Source organism: Vulpes lagopus, chromosome 13 (assembly GCF_018345385.1).
Source record: "Vulpes lagopus strain Blue_001 chromosome 13, ASM1834538v1, whole genome shotgun sequence".
Taxonomy (NCBI): domain Eukaryota; kingdom Metazoa; phylum Chordata; class Mammalia; order Carnivora; family Canidae; genus Vulpes; species Vulpes lagopus.
The window spans coordinates 4923377-4944612 of NC_054836.1; the positions used below are offsets into that span (position 1 = coordinate 4923377).

At 37.9% G+C, this 21236-nt stretch overlaps 1 protein-coding gene across 3 annotated transcripts in view; it reads right to left on the minus strand.

Moving 5' to 3' along the window:
- Positions 1–5387: 5387 nt before the first annotated feature.
- The window catches only part of TMEM209 (transmembrane protein 209), a 30751-nt gene continuing 14902 nt past the window's right edge, over positions 5388–21236 (minus strand). For all 3 annotated transcript variants that reach the window (XM_041728197.1, XM_041728199.1, XM_041728198.1), the window contains exons 9-15: positions 20187–20283; positions 17062–17187; positions 14313–14410; positions 13000–13114; positions 12810–12907; positions 11699–11772; positions 5388–6684 (exon numbers count right to left, since the gene is read on the minus strand). In XM_041728197.1, coding sequence (XP_041584131.1) covers positions 6630–6684; positions 11699–11772; positions 12810–12907; positions 13000–13114; positions 14313–14410; positions 17062–17187; positions 20187–20283 — 663 coding nt within the window. In that variant the 3' untranslated portion in view covers positions 5388–6629. The remainder of the gene's footprint in view (positions 6685–11698; positions 11773–12809; positions 12908–12999; positions 13115–14312; positions 14411–17061; positions 17188–20186; positions 20284–21236) is intronic.

Consider the following 21236-nt stretch of genomic DNA (forward strand, 5'->3'; position numbering starts at 1 on the left):
TCATCAGAGAAAGCACATTTCAAAGCAGCAGCTCAGAAAACACATCATGTGTCCAATTAGACACATACTTAAACCAATCACAGTGTTCCCAGTCCTCACACCTCGCATCTACCCCAATACAGCTCCAGCTTGTTAAATGCCACCAATTTTGCACCCAACTAAGAAACTACTGGCAGGTGTGCATCTAGATGGCCCCCTCCGCAGCCCACCTCCTGGCCGTATACATACTCTTTACCGTTGAATCCATTTCCATAGGGCCCAACAAAGAGGAATGCATGGAAGTGTACAACAGGCCCTCTAGCCTTCCTTTCTACAAGTTAGGTCCTGGCTTCTTTTCTTTTTGGCTACACTTACTGGCCAGAAAGCTCTCTATGGTCTCCAGCATGGAAAACACTTTGAAAATCCCAGTCCGAAACAAGAAAAGGACTGCTTTTCAAGTAGATTCTGTCTACTTAATCTAATTGTTGATCCAGCAAATATTTCCTGAGCATCCCACATGCACCTGCCCTCCAGGACCTGAAGGAAGGCTCAGTCTAAGAGAAGCTCCATCATTTAGAAGAGTTCCTTGTGTCCTTGGCACTGCCCCACTGTCATACCTACCAGGGCAGGGTCAGGAGGGCAAGCTAGCAAGAGCTGCAGATCTCTCACCAACAGAAACTACTGGGGGCAAGTGAGTGGGGAGGAGCTATGTGTGGGGAAACCGAGTTCTGAGGTAGGAAATACTAGCAACTTACTCAGAAATACAGTAGTTTTAATGAGAGATACCTTCTCTGGCTACATGGAAGGAATGTAGTGTCTCACTTAAGAGAATCCATAATTCTAGGATGTGGACTTTAGCCTCAAGTTCTATCCAAGGCACTTGATCTAAGTGAAGTTTAACCACAACTTTAAGGTAGTTAGCTCCAGGAATTTTCAAGATGGCTTAAAAAAGACTTTAAAAAACTCATACAGAACATTTAACTGGAACCAGAGCATTGTGCTGAATTTACCTTTAAGAGTAGTTAACTAACTTGAGTTGGAAGCCACCTTTTCCAGCTCCCAGGTTTGGGGGCTGACGATCTAAAATCAGACTTGCTTCTGCCAAGTCTCACGTTCCCGAGTTAGGTGGATGGCTGCTCTGCCCCTCAGGCTGTCCAGGGGATGACACCCCTCCTCATTAGGAACATAAGGGGGCCTTTCTATGGAGCTGGAGCTCAGTAAGCTAATGCCTGTAGTCTGGGCCAAAACTATCACAGAGCTGCCTGATTCCAGTCTACACACCATGTGTTTGAAGAATCATGCCTGGCCGCTGCTCCTGAAAAAACAAGTTGTGCCCCCAACAGAGCAGATCACCACCTTCTGACTTTCCTCCTATGGGATGCAGGTCATGAAAGCAGAGTCTGATTCAGGGCTGTTATTTTTTCCTTCTAGTTTAGAAATGGGAAAGGAAGGAGAGTGTTTTCTTGGAAGACCAGAAAGCCCAGCCTTCAAGGGCACAAGGGCAGCACTGTCTATGCTGGGGAATGGCCAAATCTGGGGTGGGGGAAGGAGGGCGGGAACAGGAAGCAGATCCAGGTAGGTGAGGGGCAGGTCAAGGCTGTGAGGATCTCGTGGTCCATGAATGAGAAAGTTGCTTGACAACGCCAGAAGGGCCATTTCCTACTTTTATACTAATGTGCAATCGTGAGACTTAAAAAAAAAAAAAAAAAGATTTAGAGAGGAGAGTACACACACATGTGCGTGCGAGTGAGTACTAGTGGGGAGGCAGAGAGAATTTCAAGTGGACTCCACAGAGTGAGGAGCCCCACGCAGGGCTTAATCTCATCACCCAGAGATCACAACTCAAGCTGAAACCAAGAGTGGGACACCTGACTGCACCACCCAGGTGCCCCTATTTGGAGGCCTTTTAAAGCCATTTTTTTTCCCTTATCCAAAACCACTGTCACTCATTTTTTTTTCCTTTTAGCTTCTCAGTGATCTCTGAATCAGAATCAGTGGAAAAGGCAATTGCCCTGCCCTAGTTAGTGACAGAGCTCAGCCCATTCAAGCTAGTGGCTCCTTCAGCCAGACTGACTTTGGAATATTCATTTTGCTCTGGGGGCATTAAAGGATTTAACTACAGTTTTAAATTTAAATTTAAATTACAGCACCCACAGCAGTGCCTGGGATTGTCCACATGGGGCTCCATGGTGAAATGTCCCTGGGCGGACGGGTTCCTGTGTACACGCCAGCCTGTTCTCTGTACATATTCTGCCGTACTAGATTCTTCTTTTTTTTTTTAATTTTTTTTATTTATTTATGATAGTCACAGAGAGAGAGAGAGAGAGGCAGAGACATAGGCAGAGGGAGAAGCAGGCTCCATGCACCAGGAGCCCGACATGGGATTCGATCCCGGGTCTCCAGGATCGTGCCCTGGGCCAAAGGCAGGCGCCAAACCGCTGTGCCACCCAGGGATCCCTAGATTCTTCTTCCTAACCGTAAGAATCCACAACCTGTTCCCCTGGTCAGTTAAGCTCAGTCTGTGTGGAAATGGAATTCCTGATGACCTTCTAGGGATCCTAATCGATATGTGGTTTGGAACTAATACCTAACAACCCTCTAGACTCAGCAGAAAGCCACTGGCATACCCAGGGAGATGTGGCAATGTCACCAGGGCCCAAGAAGCACCGGTGCTGGTTGTGTAAACTCCTCTCATTTTAAGTGGGAAGCCCCACCCCCCAGATCCTTCTCCAAAGCTTTCTTGAGTCCAGTCTTTTTTTTTTTTTTAAGATTTTATTTATTTATTTATTCATGAGAGATACAGAGAGAGATGCAGAGACATAGGTAGGGGGAGAAGCAGGCTCCCTGCTAGGAGCCTGATGTGGGACTGGATTCCGGGACTCCCGAATCACGCCCTAAGCCACCCAGGCATCCCTCGAGCCACCCAGGCACCCCTCAAGCCCAGCCTTCTGTTGCTGCCCAGAGTCAGGGGCAGCTGAGGTTGAAGCCACCTGGGGAATGGGTGGACCCGGAGCCCCTCGCAGTGGGCCCTGTGACATTTGGGACACTGTGCCACTAAACGCAGCAGCCTTGCCCGAGCTCACTGAGGAAGACCCCCCCAAGAGGGCAGGGAACCAGCTGTCATTTTCCTGACACCCTGCTCAGACTGCCCTGCTGCTATCTAGTCCTGGGGCTTCCTCCTCCTTTCCCAAAAAGTAGTTTTAGCCACTGTCAAGTCCTCCTGATCAGCAGGACAGCTTAGACTAGTAAAAAAGTAAGTTCTTCGGGAGAATGAGAAAAGATAGGAGGCCACATTGTTAGACTAAAAGTCACTCCTGGGTCTGTTGCCATGGCTGCTGAGTGCCAGAAAGGGGGCACGGATCCAATCACCCTGGGGGAGAAATGACTGCCAGCTGGAGTGGTCAGGACTGGCTCCAAAAAATAGCAGGTTTAATCAGAGTGAAGTCTCAGGGCAGGGGCAGACTGTAGAGGGGGAGGGGGCTCCCCGGAGAGCGCTCAGGATAAGCAGGAGGAAGCATGCAGAGGCCAGCAAAAGCAGCCTGCTCGGGCTGGTGCCAAGGATCTGGGAGGATGAGGCTAGCCTGGGGCCAGATTGTGGGGGGTTTTAAATGTCAGGCTAAGGAATTGATCAGGGGAATGAAATGATCAAACAGGTGTTTTAGGAAGATGAATTTGAAGAGAATGTGCAGGATGAATGGGAAAGTCTGGAAGCACGGCAATGATTAGGAAGCTGTGAGATTAATTAGGCTGTTGTAGTAGTCCTGTGTGAGTTGATAAGGGTGTAAATGAGCACAGAGGCAGCACAAACGGAAAGGGACAGCTGCAAGGGACATTGTTAAGGAAGAATGGATGAGGTTTGCAGCCTGATTGGATTGGGGACCCAGGGAGCTCAAGGAATCAAAGATGATACCAGAGTCTGAAGCGGGCAACTGGCAGTACAATGAACTGAAAAAGAGAGGTTAGAGGAGCGAGCTGGTTTCAGCAGATGTGAATTCAGTTCCAGCCACAGAGAGTCTGCAGGACACATCCAAGTGGAAATGTCTGACAGGTCAAAGGAGATAATGCTACCAGAGTTCAGGCGAGGCGTTATGGTGGCTGATGGATTTGGGCATCAAATGCATGCACAGAGGTGTTAAATGAAGTTGTAGAGTGAATGAGATCTCTAAGGAAAAGCAGAGACAGTGAAACAGAGGACCAAGACTGACCTTTGAGGAATGTCCACAATTAAAGGATTTATATTCCAAAGTTGAGTTTAGAAGTGCCACTCATATGCTGCACATCTTCACCATTGAAATATCAGTGTAAAGTGTTCCCATATATCAGCAGTTTGAGGAAGCCAAGCAATATAGTATTTTTATGTCTCAGCGGAAACTAAATTATAAACACCTCGATATGCTCCTAAAACAAATTTGGCTGAAGAAAAGGCTGATATTCATAGAGGAAAGAAAAGATAAATGATACAGTGAACATAATCTAAAAGACTGGTGGATTTGATCCCACAAGAATGAGTCAAGCGACGAAAAAAAAAACTTGTGAAAAATATCCTATAAATAACATTTAATTAGAGAAAAGTAGGTATTTACTCATTTTAACACAAAGACCAAAAAAAAATTCCCATATATGCAGTGCACTGTCTTACTGAAGTGGGAATTCTAACTAATTCATCAAAGTATTTTGAATAGGGACACTTGGATGGCTAGTGGTTGAGCATCTGCCTTTGGCCGGGTCATGATCCTGGAGTCCCAGGACTGAGTCCTGCATGGACTCAATAATTTTCCCTGCATGGAGCCTGCTTCTCACTCTGCCTGTGTCTCTGCCTCTCTCTCTCTCTCTCTCTGTTGCTCATGAAAAAATAAAATCTTTTTTTTTTTTTTAAAAAGTATTTTGAATAAAGACTAACACTAAGGTATAAGTTGGCTCAAACATTTGTGAAGACTAGTCAATAGAGGAAAGCTACCCAGATCATAGTAACCACACTAGACTCAGTATGCAAACAAAACAGCTTTTTTTTTTTAGTGTGGATCTCTAGGCTTTTCACATGTAGATTTCCCATATATGGTATTTTCTTGACAGTCACTTACAAAATAAAAATATTGTAGCTTTGAATTTTTGGACTAAAAGCTGTCTTGTCCTATAAAGAAAAAACCTTTTTGTCTCTTGTGTTATTTAAAATTTTCTTCTCGGATCCCTGGGTGGCGCAGCGGTTTGGCACCTGCCTTTGGCCCAGGGCGCGATCCTGGAGATCCGGGATCGAATCCCACGTCAGGCTCCCGGTGCATGGAGCCTGCTTCTCCCTCTGCCTGTGTCTCTGCCTCTCTCTCTCACTGTGTTCCTATCATAAATAAATTAAAAATTAAAAATAAAATAAAATAAAATAAAATTTTCTTCTCAAAAAAAATAAAATAAAATTTTCTTCTCATTCCTTTTAATAAAGAATATGCAACCAAATAGTTTAACAGCATAACAATTGTTACTACATGACACCTTCAATAACTTTTGAAATAGATTTTAACATATTCTTATATTTAACATGTTTAATTGATATTTTCTTCTAAAATATCATAGCAAACATTTAACACACACGAAAACTAGTTAAAAGAAACTTCCTTTCCTTTGGATGTAAGACTTAAAAAACAGGAACTGTTTGAAGAACAGAATCTACAAATGATTAAAAATAGGCTGCATATACAGGACCAACAGGCAGTTACTCAGAAGATGCTGGTTTTAGTTGTTTTCAGGTTTACATAATGTGATAGAAACAGTCTCTAATATGTCAAACCAGAAAACAAATGCAATTGCTAACCAGCTTTAGAGATACTATATTGAGATATATAAGAAAATAGTCAAGCAAAACTTACAAACTTAGTCACTTCTTACTCTCCAGATATTCTGAACACATCTAAAAAATTTAAACAGATATTGTACGATCTTAGAGAACTCTTAAAATAATACAATAATATGGAACAGTCAAACTGAGTTATTAAAACCAAAGCAGCCATTTCTTGATGTCTTCAGCCTTTTAACCTAAGGCCCCAATAGTTTAACTCTATCAGTTACATTCAAGAGTTGACTTTTTTTAAATGCTGTCAAACCTCTTTCAATAATACTTAAAAATACATAAGGACTAATGCGTTACTTAGAAGTTTACCTCCTTTCTTTAAATATGGGCCTTGGGCTGACTAGTACAACAGTGGTTAAGTACAGAGATAAAACAGCTGAATTAGCAATTTCCTCTTTTCTTTTTAAGTGTTTACACCAAAGAGTGCAACCAAAAAAACAATTTCTGCAGGGAAAAATCAGTTGGATGGTTCTCATTTGTAGGTTACAATGAAAAAAGGACTCAAATTTCTCAATGCAGGGAAATTGCACTGATTTGGACCAACAAATATCTGAAGGGTTGCAGTTTTATAGGCAACTGAAAAATCTACAAGGTAATAAAAAAAAGTAAAAGTAGTGTCTTGTGGTGTAGAAGATACAGGACATACTTTTACAAGGAAGTTTCTGAATAGCTAATTTTTCGTTAAATCTAAAGAGTCTATAACACACATATGTATCTTATTTCAAAAAAGCCAGTGACTCAGAGATGGTTAGATTCAACTTCTTCTGGTTCAGTCAAATAAAAGTCCAAATGTTTGGAATTACATGACCCACTACTCGCCAAAAATCCACAAAATATTCACACCAGACAGACCAAGATTAACTCTCCTATAAAGAGAGAGAGAGAGAGAGGGGAAAAAAAAAAAGAAAAAGGTTTTAATGGAACTGATTGCCAAGCATTTAAGGTCTTTTTTCAAATAATGAAAACAAGAGTCTTGACAAGGAACACATTATTTAATCTATGACATTTAATGCTAGTCTGTAATGAGTTATGCTACCTATGGTATATCAGGTGAACCCTAGTAAATAAATAGTAAATGCTTTCTTAACTGTGCTTAAAACCCAAATTTAGAACAAATGGACTAACTGGATATGAAAAATTAATTTTTCAGTGGATCTCAATTACTAATACACCAGATAGAGTTAACTCAGTAATTTTAGCAAGATTAAAGTAAAAGTATCAATTAAAATTTTAAAATAGAGGATATAAGGATGCTAGGCCTCTAATTAGAGAATGTTATCTATTCAACTTGAATTAGGAATTTACTACTCTGGATGCTTTGGTGAATTTGTATGTGGGGATTACTGATACAGTGCAAACTAAACCCTACTGTATGTAACAAAAAGAAAGATTTACTTTTACTCCAGACTACTATATCATGTTCAAAGTACAAAGGGAAGAGAGCACTATAAGCTAAATTACTCATCTAACAAAGTAAGAAATGAACCTCCAATGTCTCTACCTGAAGAATCAAAAGAGCTACATGCCTCTTATATGGAACAGTACTAGAAGCCTCTTATATGAGCAGTACTAGAAGACAAGTCTAAGTGAGTTGCAAGTGGTTGCCTTCATTGGGCTTGCAGAACATTGGATTTGCTTACTTCTGTCATGAATGTACAGCACTACAGAACTTTTAAAATTATAAGTAGTTGTCAATTTTGATAAAAAACTTAAAATATTACATATCTATCTATCACAAAAAGGCCTTTCAAAAAAAGGTAATATCTATATTAACTACTTTTTTCCCATTTCTTCAAGGAACTTCTTCACCCAAACTGCATATGATCGGGGTACCTGGCTGGCTCAATCGGTGGAATGTGTGACTCTTGATCTCAGGGTTGAGTTTGAGCCCCACATTGGGTGTAGAGAGTACTTTAAAAATAGAATAAATTCTTTAAAAAAAAAAAAACAACAACCTGCAAATGTTAAATCTCAATTTGATAGAAATCTTGTTTAAATTTTGGCTTCTTTGTGTATGAGGCTAAGCATTTTTTTGTGTTTATCAACCATTTACACAATACTCTTCTGTGAAAGTCTTTCAGTCTATGACCATTTTTTTATATTTTCTTTTCTAATGAATTTATATATGCTCTTTATATATGATGGATATTAGCTTGGATTTGCTGTATGTGTTGCAACTATAATACTTTATCTCAGTCTGTCATTTACCTTTAAGTTTTATTTATGGTTTATTTGCTGAACAGAACACTTCAATTATTGTGCAGTCAATTCTGTCTAGATTTTCCCCCCCTTTTGGAAGTAAAACATTCATCTCATTCCAGTAACTGCACAAATATCTGGCATTGAATTGATAATGTATTTGGAACAATCTGCTACTTTATGGGCACGATTCCAAATGGACTATATTTGAGCCACTTGCTTATTTCCTTTAAGTTACAGGATAGTTTTTAACCATTTGATTGTTTTAGAATGTATTACAAAGATTAATCGATCATATTTAAAAAGTTAATTTCAAAGCTTTTTTCCCCTTGGTTCAGGAAAAAAATCTCAAATAAATAAAACATATTAGTTTTAGTTTAAAATGTTTCTTTACCACATGTAAGTTGCTCATTAAGAGAAGATAAGTACTTCAAAAACTGTATTAGTTCTTTTGGTCTCCAAGTAAGTTACTATCTCAGTAACTTTTTAAAAAAAGATTTGAGGGATCCCTGGGTGGCACAGCGGTTTAGCGCCTGCCTTTGCCCCAGGGCGCAATCCTGGAGACCCGGGATCGAATCCCACGTCGGGCTCCCGGTGCATGGAGCCTGCTTCTCCCTCTGCCTATGTCTCTGCCTCTCTCTCTCTCTCTGTGTGACTATCATAAATAAATAAAAATTAAAAAAAAAAAAAAAAAAGATTTGAGAGAGAGAGTGAGTGAGCAGGGAGGGGTGCACAGGGAAAGAATCTTTGATCAGACTCCCCGTTGAGCACAGAGCCCTATGAGATGTGGGGCACGATCCTACACCCATGAGATCATGAACTGGGCAGAAACCAAGAGTCAGACACTTAACTTACTGAGCCACCGAGGAGTCCCCCCATTAAGCACTTTTATCTTATTCTATTTTAAGTAAACTCTATGCCCAACATGGGGCTTGAACTCAGAACCCTGAGATCAAGAGTTGCATGCTCTACTGACTGAGCCAACCAGGCAACCCCCCCCACCCAACAAAGTACTTTTGAAGTTTTTCCACTTTTATGCAAATGACAAACTGTATATGGCACTCAACACAAACTGTGCTATCATAACAAATCATTTATGCATCAAAATGTCAATTTGGATCTACAGGAAAAGAGAAAATTCAATTAAAACCCAACATTTGTTGCTAATTTAAAATATTTCTAAATTAATTCTTCACTTCAAAATAGCCTTTCAGAAAACAGGTGAAGAATAAAATTATATTTTATAAAACAATATATTTATTCCATATTTCAAATACTTATGTATGCACATATTTATAACTGAATACAGATGGAAAGTTTAGGAAAAAGAAAATCTGTATTTGCTAAATGGAAGAATGTCTAAGACCTATTGTGAGGTTAAAGAGCAGGGCACAGGGATGCCTGGGTGGCTCAGTCAGTTAAGTGTCTTTGGCCAGGTCATGATTCCAGGGTTCTGGGATTGAGCCCCATGTCTGGCTCCCTGCTCAGCAGAGTTTGCTTTTCCCTCTGCCCACCTCCCTGCTCTCTTTCTCACATGCTCTCTGTCAAATAAATAAAATCATTTAAAAAATTAAGTTAAATTAATTGAACTCTAATAAAAAAAAAATATATATATATATAAAAGAAATTAAGTTAAATTAAAACAAACAAACAGCAGGGCACAGAGTATTATGTTTAGGCATAATACATTTAAAAAATATTTTATTTATAAAAGAAATAAAAAATAAAAATATTTTATTTATTTATTTGTCAGCAAGTGAGAGAGTGAGAGCACAAGCAGGGGAAGAGGCAGGCAGAGGAAGAAACAGGCTCCCCACTGCACAGGGAGCCAGATGTGGGACTCAATCCCATGGCCCTAAGATCATGACTTGAGCTGAAGGCAGATGCTTAACTGACTGAGCCACCCAGGCATCCTCACAATACACTTTTTAAACAAAATGAAAAATAAAAACCAAAATCGACTTATTCCCAGAAAGTAGCATATAAACATACAACTGCTAACATTGGGTACCTATAAGGGAGTGGTATTGAGAGGCTGACCAGAGGAGAATTCTCAATTTCTAACTTATATACTGCTATAAGTATTGGTATTTAAGTATTGGTATACTGAGCATGCATTAATTTTGTAATTAAAAAAATAAGGGGATCCCCGGGTGGCGCAGCGGTTTGGCGCCTGCCTTTGGCCCAGGGCGCGATCCTGGAGACCCGGGATCGAATCCCACGTCGGGCTCCCGGTGCATGGAGCCTGCTTCTCCCTCTGCCTATGTCTCTGCCTCTCTCTCTCTCTGTGACTATCAAAAATAAATAAAAAAAAAAAATTAAAAAAAAAAATAAGGAAAAAACCATGTTAGTTTAGATGTTTCACAGAAGTGAGTCTCCTACTTAATATTTCTTACATTAAAAAATATATGAGGGATCCCTGGGTGGCGCAGCGGTTTAGTGCCTGCCTTTGGCCCAGGGCGCGATCCTGGAGACCCAGGATCGAGTCCCACATCGGGCTCCCGGTGCATGGAGCCTGCTTATCCCTCTGCCTGTGTCTCTGCCTCTCTCTCTCTCTGTGTGTGTGTGTGACTATCATAAATAAATTTAAAAAAATATATATATATGATAAAAGAAGCTAAAAGATGTTATATTTGTTTATAAATGACTGCTTATGTCTTTCAAAAATCTTTGCATCTAATATGTTTAAGGACAGGAACTTGGCTTTCTCTAGAGCAATGCTGTCCAATAAACTTATATGATGTCAGCCACAAACGCAAGCCACATACATAACCTAAGAACTGGAGTAGAACCCAGATGTTTTCCACTCCATGCCTTTCCCCTCACATTTTCTTAACCTCAGGTTTTTAGACTCCCAGACTTTGCATTACCAGGTTTCCCCAGCTTGAACTGCAGTCCACTTTCTTCAAAATATTATTTGATACACTAAAATTTTGAATCACCAAAATGACCATCCAATAATTTTGAATTTATAATAGCATGTGAGCTGCATTATGACAAATTTAGAATAACAAAGTAATGAACAATTTCAACTGACCATTTTTCTTTTTTTTTTTTTTTAATTTTTTTTTTTTTATTATTTATTTATGATAGTCATACAGAGAGAGAGAGAGAGGCAGAGACATAGGCAGAGGGAGAAGCGGGCTCCATGCACCGGGAACCCGACGTGGGATTCGATCCCGGGTCTTCAGGATCGCGCCCTGGGCCAAAGGCAGGCGCCAAACCGCTGCGCCACCCAGGGATCCCTCAACTGACCATTTTTCTATCCCACTTATATGGAAAGAGTGCTGACTCAATCTCTTTGGAAATATAAAACATTTTATAGAAGACTTTGTGTCTAATATGGCATGGCTTTTGTTTTGCTTTTACATTTTAAAGTGGCAGGAGCCTTTACATTTTATAGATCTCAGAGCTGTTTCTCTGAGGGACTCAACTGTAAAGCCAATGATGTGGTCCAATGGCCTTCTCAACAATAGGGAAATGGAGGTCAGTGAGGAACAAACAGACTTGCCCAAGTGAACAGACTGTTTAGTGACAGAGCTGAGTTTGCACCAGAAGCCAGATCTCTTGTTCAGTCAACAGTCCTTACAGTATATGATGCTGCCTTCTGCAGAATCTTAACATAGGAAGAAAAACAGTAAATAAATTAAGTACTTGTGTTTTTAAAGCATCAATACCTACCCAAGCATTCCTGACTCTTTGGTCTTTATGATGTAAAGGAACATTAACAATGTATGAAACATATTATTTCGGCCCTGGAACAAAGACAAGAGACGCAAAATTTAAACCAAGCCAAATAAAACATTATGCAAACCAAACAAAAAGAAACAGATCCTATCAATTCACATTCTACTAACTCAGAATTCCGTGTAATTCAGACTTTCATTTGCATGGACTTGGACAGAAACTTCAATAGCCCAAAATATTAACATTTACAAAGTTGAAATATTAAACTTGAAAAAAAGGGAAACTAATATTCTCTTCAAGGAATTTGATGGACAACAAAATTTAGACAGTGTAAAATTTCTTAGTAAAAAAGCTGATAACAACAGGAAGTGCAAAGGTCATCAGCAGAACTGATGTTTGCAGTCAAGAGTAAAATACCTGAATACAAATGTACACTAGTACGATAATCTTTTATATAAAGTATTTTGATAATATATTTTTAAAAACCTTGGAAATATTCTGTAACCTAGAATTCTACTTTTGGACTTTAAGCTAAGAAATTACACAAAATGGAGATAGCTATATCCATAAAGATGAATACTCAGCAGTGTTTATGATAATGAAGAATTAAAACATTCAAAATGTCGAACACAGAGAAATGATTGAATAAATTATGTTACAATCTTATGATAAAGTTTTTTACAGCTATTAAAAAAGTGTTTCTATAGAAGGTTTTTAATGAAATGGAAAATTATGGTTTTTAAGGTAATTAATTTAAGGTAATTAATTTTAAAAGGAAATAAAATTACATAAATAATGTTTTCAACCCACAAAGCAGCACAAAGAAAGACCAAAAAGAAATTTACCAAAGGCAATACACCAAAAATGTTAACAATAGCTGCCTTTAAGTAATGGAATAATAAGTGATCTTTCTTCTTTTTCTTCATACTTTTCTAAATTAAGCATATATTACCTTTATAGTTAAAAAAATGAGATATTCAAGAAACATTTTCCCTAATTTAAAAAGTTTAGTTGTTCCATAAACAAGGGATTCTAATTTTAATAATATTATCAAAGCAAGTCATCCGTGCCATTCTGTAATAGCAATTTCTAAATTTAGAAATACCTTTGGAAGATTGTAGACATGACGCTGGTAGATTAGCTCATAATGGGGAGGGTTGATAGCACTTTGATAAATGCAAAAAACATTCTCATTTGTCACATCTGTAAAAAAAGTATGCTACATTAAAAAAACAAGCCAACCTCTAGACATATCTCATGTGAAAATCTCAATTCATTCTTTAGGAAGTTTATACCTGGTTTATTTGGTGTCTGAACAAAGTGCTGAGAAGTAAATGTTTTTCCATCAGGGTACTTAGGATGTGGAGGTAATCTGGAATCGAGGTAGGTGCAAAATACATGCATGATGATCTGAAGATGAGGAAACAATTTTTCAAAATCAGCATGAAAATCTATCATGGCTTTAAGCCTTTGTGTATAATGACTCCAATTTTTAAATTTTTCCCTAAAGAGAGAACTAGCAAAAAATGCTTTCAAGTGGCTACATTTCTAAGATGAAACCAAAAAATGCAAAGAGAAAAAAAAAGCAAGACATTCCCAGTTTTCTGTTAAGTGAATCACTCATACTCATATATATAACAAAAAAAAAAAAAAAGAGAGAAATACACATATATTCTCAATTTGAGTATCAGCATTTGAAACTTCATTTTTACACATTTAAAATAAAGAACACGATCTTGAAAAATTCTTAAATGCTCAAACATTATACTCTTTGATCTCATCAATCTTAATTCTAGGAATCTTTTTTTTTTTTTTTTTTAAATTTAGAGTGGGGGAGCATATGGGGAGGGAGAGAGAGAATTTTAAGCAGGCTCCACTCCCAGAATCTTATATGGGGCTTGATTTCATGACCCTGAAGAGATTATTACCTGAACCAAAATCAAGAGTCAGACTTAATTAACCAGACTGAGCCACTTAGGCTCCCCTAGCAATCTTTCTTAAAGCCATAATCCCAATTAAGAAAAAAATATGCATCATGATATTCCTTTCAATACTATTTAAAACAGAAACTATATAATTCTTGAACTTTTAATTCGAACGTAGAACAGTTGTGTAATAATGAAAAAAATACTTAAACACTTCCAAAGTGGAGAAAAAAAAAAAAAAGAACACAAAATTTTATGTGTGGGATGACTGCAACTATGATAAAAATATCAAAAAATAGTACAATCTAAGTAAAGGGGGAAAAAAGAAAATATACCAAAATATTAACAGTGGTAAAGATGCTGGTAACATTTAAAATTTTTATTTCTACCTTAATTTCTAAATTCTTTAATACTTTTTTTTTTTTTTTTTTTAAGATTTTGTTTATTTACTTCAGGGGTGGGGAGAACACAGAGGGAGAATAAGAAGCAGACTCTCTGCTGAGCAGGGAGTCCAATGCAGGGCTGGAGCCCAGAACCCTTAGATCATGACCCAAGCCAAAGGCAGACAACTGACTGAGCCACCCAGGCACCCAACACTTATTTTTATAATGGAAAAATAAAAGCATGTACATCCAACAACGTGGAAAAATGTTAAACTGAAAAAAACAAAACTAGGGACTTACAGCAGAATCAGTGGGCAGGTCTGTATCCCACTTGCGTCCTTTGAAGTCTCCACCTCTATTCCATCGAAATGAACTCATGCAGCCTCCCTGAGAAAGTTCTAGAGCAACAAAGATGAAATTTAAAAGGAAGAAGAAGAAAGAAGGAGGAAGAAGAAGGAGGGAGAAGAAAGAGAAGAAGGAAGAAGGAAGAAGAAAAGTCGCCAAAGTCCAAGGGGTTACCATAAGGGAAGCATATCATTTTAAATACCTGATGAAAACACTCAAACATAAAGCAATACAAGATATAAAAGATTAACTTACACATTACCATGAAGAAAGAATGAATCAGACAAATTCACAATGTGGGCTAAAATGTGATCTTAAAAAAGTCAATGTTGTCTGGGGAAAAAAAAGTGGGGCAGAGTGGTTCTAGAGAAAGAGACCGAAGAAAGATAAAACAACATAAGGTAATGTGTGAACCTAGACTCTATTCTGGTTAGGAAAAACAAAGGGTATGTAACATTCTTTGGACAATTGGGAAATTTGAATATGAACTGTATATTAGATGAAATTATAGAAATATTGCTAATTTTAAAGGTCTGTTGTGTATTGGGGTTATGCAGGAGAATGTTCTTATTGTTAGGAACTCACATGCTGAAAACCAATCATGTCTGTATTGAATTTCAAATGGCAGAGCAAAGAAATAAAAAGTTCTTGTGTATGTATGTAGAGAATCAAGGACAGCGAAATGTTGGTAACTATTCAATCTAGAAGGCCTATATAGTGTTCACTGCACCTTTTAAGCTTTTTTGTATATTTGATATAGAATATAATAACACTTTCTATGTACCTTGCATATATGTGCACACACACACATATTTTTTTGGAAATATAGATATCCTGCTATCAGGCAATCTTGTCAAAAACTGTAACCTGGATTTATAGGAAATACAGAGAATCTTGTAAAATTACACTCCATGGGGATATAAATCAGTAAAATCCGCAACTCTACAGGACAATCCATTTTTTTCAGCAAATAAGTTGCAAAGGGAAAAAAAAAAGGACAGACAGGACACCTTTAGCTTGAAAGGAACTTAAAACGCTGCATCAACCAGTCACACCATGAATCCCAATTCAAATACCAAAAAAGTAATTACACATTTTATGAGATGGTTGGACATTCATACATAGGCTATACATTTCATGATACAAAGAAATCGTTAAAAAAAATTAGGTGTGACAATTGTACTGAAGTTGTTTTTAAAAGGCCTAATCATTGAGACACATACAGAGCTACTTACAGATGAGGTGACAACATATACAACGAGATAACAAGATATATAATACAGGAAGGGAAGAGGCAGATGGGGGTAGAGATGGGGCCAGGGATGCCCAGGCACTAAAGGCTGCAGGGACCAGGGGCTATGTACAAGAGGCTTAAGTATACTGTATAGTTTTATAATATCTGAATTTTCCTTATAATAAAAAGATGGGTTTTTTTTTTTAAGATTTTATTTATTTATTCATGAGAGACAGAGAGAGAGAGAGACAGGGACACAGGCAGAGGGAGAAGCAGGCTCCATGCAGGGAGCCTGATGTGGGACTCGATCCTGGATCTCCAGGATCACACCCTGGACCAAAAGCGGCAGTAAATTGCTGAGCCACTCGGGCTGCCCAATAAAAAGTTTCTTAAGTCATGATAGATGCTTATTCTTGAACCCTAGTCCAAAACTAAAGGAGAGAGGGGAGCACCATAATGTTTTCAAATTAAAATTTATGATAAATCTGAAGAGTGAAATACTATTTCTAAAACTTGTTTTAGTGATGAGAACACTTTACAGTTTTTCAAATAAAACCAGGGAATCATAAAGACAGAGAGGTAATATCAAGGAGGCTAAATTTCCTGATTCTCATATTAGTCTCCTCAGAAGATCATATTTTCCTCCAAATAATCCAAATATAACAGAAATACAAAGAAGTAACATATTAAACATGAATGATAAGAATTGAGAGAAAGAAGTATCAGCATGCTCAAACTATAAAGAATGTCATAGTGAGGGATCCCTGGGTAGCGCAGTGGTTTGGCGCCTGCCTTTGGCCCAGGGCACGATCCTGCAGACCCGGGATCGAATCCCACATCGGGCTCCCGGTGCATGGAGCCTGCTTCTCCCTCTGCCTGTGTCTCTGCCTCTCTCTCTCTCTCTCTGTGACTATCATAAAAAAAAAAAAAAAAAAAAAAAAAAAAAGAATGTCATAGTGGCATCCATTCTTGGTAGTTAAAGAGTAGAAAATGAGTGAAATATTTACTTGAGCCCATGTAGCTCATAGTTGTTTCTCCATACAGAATAAAATTAATTAACATATTCAGGGCTAATTATATCATTTTGACATTTTAAGCACATGAAATATAAATCACAAGTTGTTCAAATATAAGCCTTAATTAAACCATAATTAAATATATATCTATTAAATATAAGATACTTAGTGATACTTAAAATGTTTTTCCTTGTTACTTTTTTGAAAGAAAGAGAGATGGGGGGGGGGAGTTGGAGGGAAGGGGCAGAGGGAGACAGAGAGAGAGAATCTTAAACAGGCTCCACACTCAGTGCAGAGTCTGACATGATTATCTCAACAATCTCGAGATCTTGACCTGAGCTAAAACCAAGAGTTGGACGCTTAACCACTGAACCACCCAGACACCCCTGCTTGTTACTTTTATTTATAAAATCTCAAAGTGGTAAAATTTTTTCTTCTTCAAATTACTAGTTACCTTTGATCCTTTCAAACAAGTATTCCTGATTTGGTGTAAGGTCTAGATACTGCACAATTGTATTCAACGTTGGAATGAGAGGTGCTTTGACCAGAGCAGCTTGTTTCAAGCTAGTAATACTAGCCTCTGTTAAAAATAAAACACACAGGACACAGATTATTCTTCATGCAGGTCTCTTAAACAAGTTAAAATGCTCTTCCCCCAATAGATGCTAAAGGAATAAATGAGAGCAATAATAGTTTTAACAACTTGCATTATCTACTTACAATTTCTTTTTATCATTTCTGGCACGGTGGTCAGATTTATAAACACAGACACCATATGCACACACACTCCAAAAGCAGCAGCCAAATCCATTCTGACAAAACTAATACACAAAATATTTTTGTGGGGTATGTATCAAAAGATACATGACAGCTTTCAAAATCAGGTTGAGTTAAAAGTTGCCTGTTATGCCACTGACAAGCAGAACTTTTTTTTTTTTTTTTTTTTGACAAGCAGAACTTTTAATGACAGTGATTTCTCTTATCGTGAATGACAACTACACACAGAAATTAAACTGATAGAAATTTCAGAATGTCTAACCTTACTAGGAATACTCAATGTCGGGGAAAAGGCATTCTTCTATGTGACATGGTTGCTAGAGCATAAACTGGTATAAGCTTTTCAAAAGGTTTACGAATGTCAAAAGTCTTGCTGTATTTATTCCTACTGAACTAACAACTCCACTTCAAATAAATTATCCCTAAAAAATAATTACAAATGTACATAAAGATTTAGATAAGATGATATTTACTCACAGCATTATTAACAGAAAGGGAAAAAGCTCTACATTTCAGATAATAAAGATGGGTTAAATACATTACACATGCGACAAAACAGTATGACCCCAATTTATTTAAAAACATATGCATATATGTACCATCTCCCCTCAACTCCTAAATATACACTTTTAAAACTTTAATGTTCTTAAATCATGGTATAACTTACAATTGAGATAGTATCATAACCAAAAATAATATTTGGTTGTGACTTAAAATTGGTATCTTTGGAAATAGAATTATGGGTAATACCCTTCTTTCTGTACTTCTGTCTCTACTTTCCAGCCTTTCTACAATGATCATAATATATATTGCATTTGTAGTCACAAAGCAATGCCACTTTTTTTAAAAAGCACATCACACTAGTAAAATGTTGTGGAAAATACACATTTTAATAGCTCCCCCCTCCCTGACACCTATTTTTATAGCTTTTAAAGAACGCTCAAAGAGGACAGGCACAGGTTCAAAAACATTACCAAGATCTAGAAAGTAACCATTCTAGATTTCGGAGTCAGAGAGCTCTGGTCTCAAATCTGTTCTGTGACACTGGGCAAATTACGTAGGCTCTCTGTGTCTTAGCCTCATCCATTAAATGGGACATTAACAGCTAGCTTTCAAGGTTAATGAGAGGGTCTGTAAATTACATATGAAACTCTTGGATACTCAATAAATAGATGCCTTTGGGATATAAAATTCTATTCTTAGTCCAGAGGATAAATATTGATTAAAAGACACCCCATATAAGTAGAAAGTAGTAATGTGCAACCCAAAGCACTTAAATATTTCAAGGAGAAATTTATTCTCTAAAAAGAGGTGGCTGACTATTATTCCTTATTTATTTTGAAATCTAATTACTTAACATTAAATAAGTTATGGTATATATATTTTAGACAAATTATAGGGAATCTTAACAGCTTTATTTTTTGTAGGTAAGAATTGAAGATAGGTGATTTTTTTTTTTTTAAGATTTTATTTATTTACTCATGAGAGACACACAGAAAGAGAGAGAGACAGAGACACAGACAAAGGAGAAGCAACTCCATTCAGGAAGCCCAATGTGGGACTCGATCCTGGGACTCCAGGATCCCGCCCTGGGCCGAAGGCAGGCGCCAAACTGCTGAGCCACCCAGGGGTCCCCAAAAATAGGTGATTTAAATTAGCATTGTTACACACATTCTTTATGCTTTGTACAACTTTGGAATTAGTATCTGATAAGGGACTTGTATCTAGAATATATAAAGGAAACCTCAATGATAAAAAAGATAAATAATCCAATTTAAAAATGGCAAAGGATCTGAAAAGACATTTCTCCTAAGAAGATTATGAATGGCCAATAAACACATGAAAAGATGCTCAACATCAGTAGTCAAAAGGAAAATGCAAATCAAAACCACAATGAGAAACTGTTTCATACCCATTAGGATAACTATAATAAAAAAAAGACAGAGAGGGCAGCCCCAGTGGTGCAGTGGTTTAGTGCCGCCTGCAGCCTGGGGTGTGATCCTGGAGACCTGGGATCGAGTCCCGCATCGGGCTTCCTGCATGGGGCCTGCTTCTCCCTCTGCCTGTGTCTCTGCCTCTCTCGCTCTCTCTGAATGAATAAATAAATAAATCTTAAAAAAAAAAAAAAAAAAAGACAGAGAAATATGGGTGATGATGTGAGAAAGTGAAACCCTCAGACACTGTTGGCAGCAATGTAATATGGTACAGCTACTTTAGAAAAGTCTGGCTGTTCTTCAAAAGGTTAAACATGGAGTTACCATATGGCTCAGCCACTCTACTTCTAGAGAAATTAAAACATACATCCACACAAACACCTGTATACAGCTGTTTATAGCAGCATTATTCATAATAGCCAAAAAGTAAAAACAACCCAAATGTCAATCAATTGATATGTGGGTAAACAAAATACAAAAGATCAATAAAAAGAAAGTACTGATTAAGGTTACAACATGGATGAACCTTGAAAACGTATTAAGTGAAAGAAGTCAGTCACAAATGACAACAGGTTGTATGATTCCATTTATATGAAGTATCCAGAATGGGTCTATCTATACTGGTAGTTGCCTTAGGCTAAGGGATGAGTAATGGAGGAAACAGAGTATGTGGAGTTTCTTTTTTGGGTGGTGAGATACTCCAAAATTGCAGGCTTTAAATGGGCGAACTATATGGTAAGTAAATTCTATTTCAATAAAACTCTTATTATAACAAGGCAAGTTGTTAAATAGCCCAGTATAACAAGAAAATTTCTACTTGGCGGATTCACTGAAGGAAAATCAAATGTTGGGCTCTATTTTCACATACCTCCTATCTGAAGCTCAGGACATCCCATTCGTCTCATCTGTGTGCTGACAGACTCGATCTCCTGTACCAATGGCACTAATATTGTCTCATTGATCCACTAGAAACGAGGCAAAAATTTTACACACATAATTCTAAAGCATTTCTCAAACAATTATTTTCATGAAATGCTAAGAATATTTTTACTGTCTTCTACTTGAATATTAACAGAGTATAGTGAAAGAGAATGAAGTAGCAGCTACTGAAGTCTAGAGAGTTCAGTAAACAAGCTAGTAGAGTGTAAGTCAACTAATTATATTCTTAAAGCATGTATGCCTCCATACTGCTGAAGAACATACAAAAATTTCAGTTATATATTAAGTTTTTCTTTTTTAAGATCTATTCATTTGAGAGAGCGACAGCACAAGTGGGAGGAGCAGAGGGAGAAGGAGAGAGAATTCCAAGCAGACTCCGTGCTGAGCATGGAGCCCAACGCCACGCTTAATCTCATGACCCTGAGATGACAATCTGAGCTGAATCTGAGTTGGATGCTCAATAGACTGTGCCACCTAGGTATCCCATGTAAGTTTTTCTTTTTTTTTTTTTAATTTTTTTTTTTTAATTTATTTATGATAGTCACAGAGAGAGAGAGAGAGAGAGGCAGAGACACAGGCAGAGGGAGAAGCAGGCTCCATGCACCGGGAGCCCAATGTGGGATTCGATCCCAGGTCTCCAGGATCGCGCCCTGGGCCAAAGGCAGGTACCAAACCGCTGCGCCACCCAGGGATCCCCCATGTAAGTTTTTCTTAAAATTTTTATGATTATTATACTTAGCTAAAAGGATAATTTCCAATTTACATTTCTATAGTAATTATCATTTAAAAATATATATTTTAATATTTTTTTTATTTATTCATGAGAGACACACAGAGAGAAAGGCAGAGACAGGCAGAGAGAGAAGCAGGCTCCATGCAGGGATCCCGATGTGGGACTCAATCCAGGACTCCAGGACCAAGCCCTGGGCCAAAGGCAGGCGCTAAACTGCTGAGGTATCCAGGGATCCCCTAAAAATAT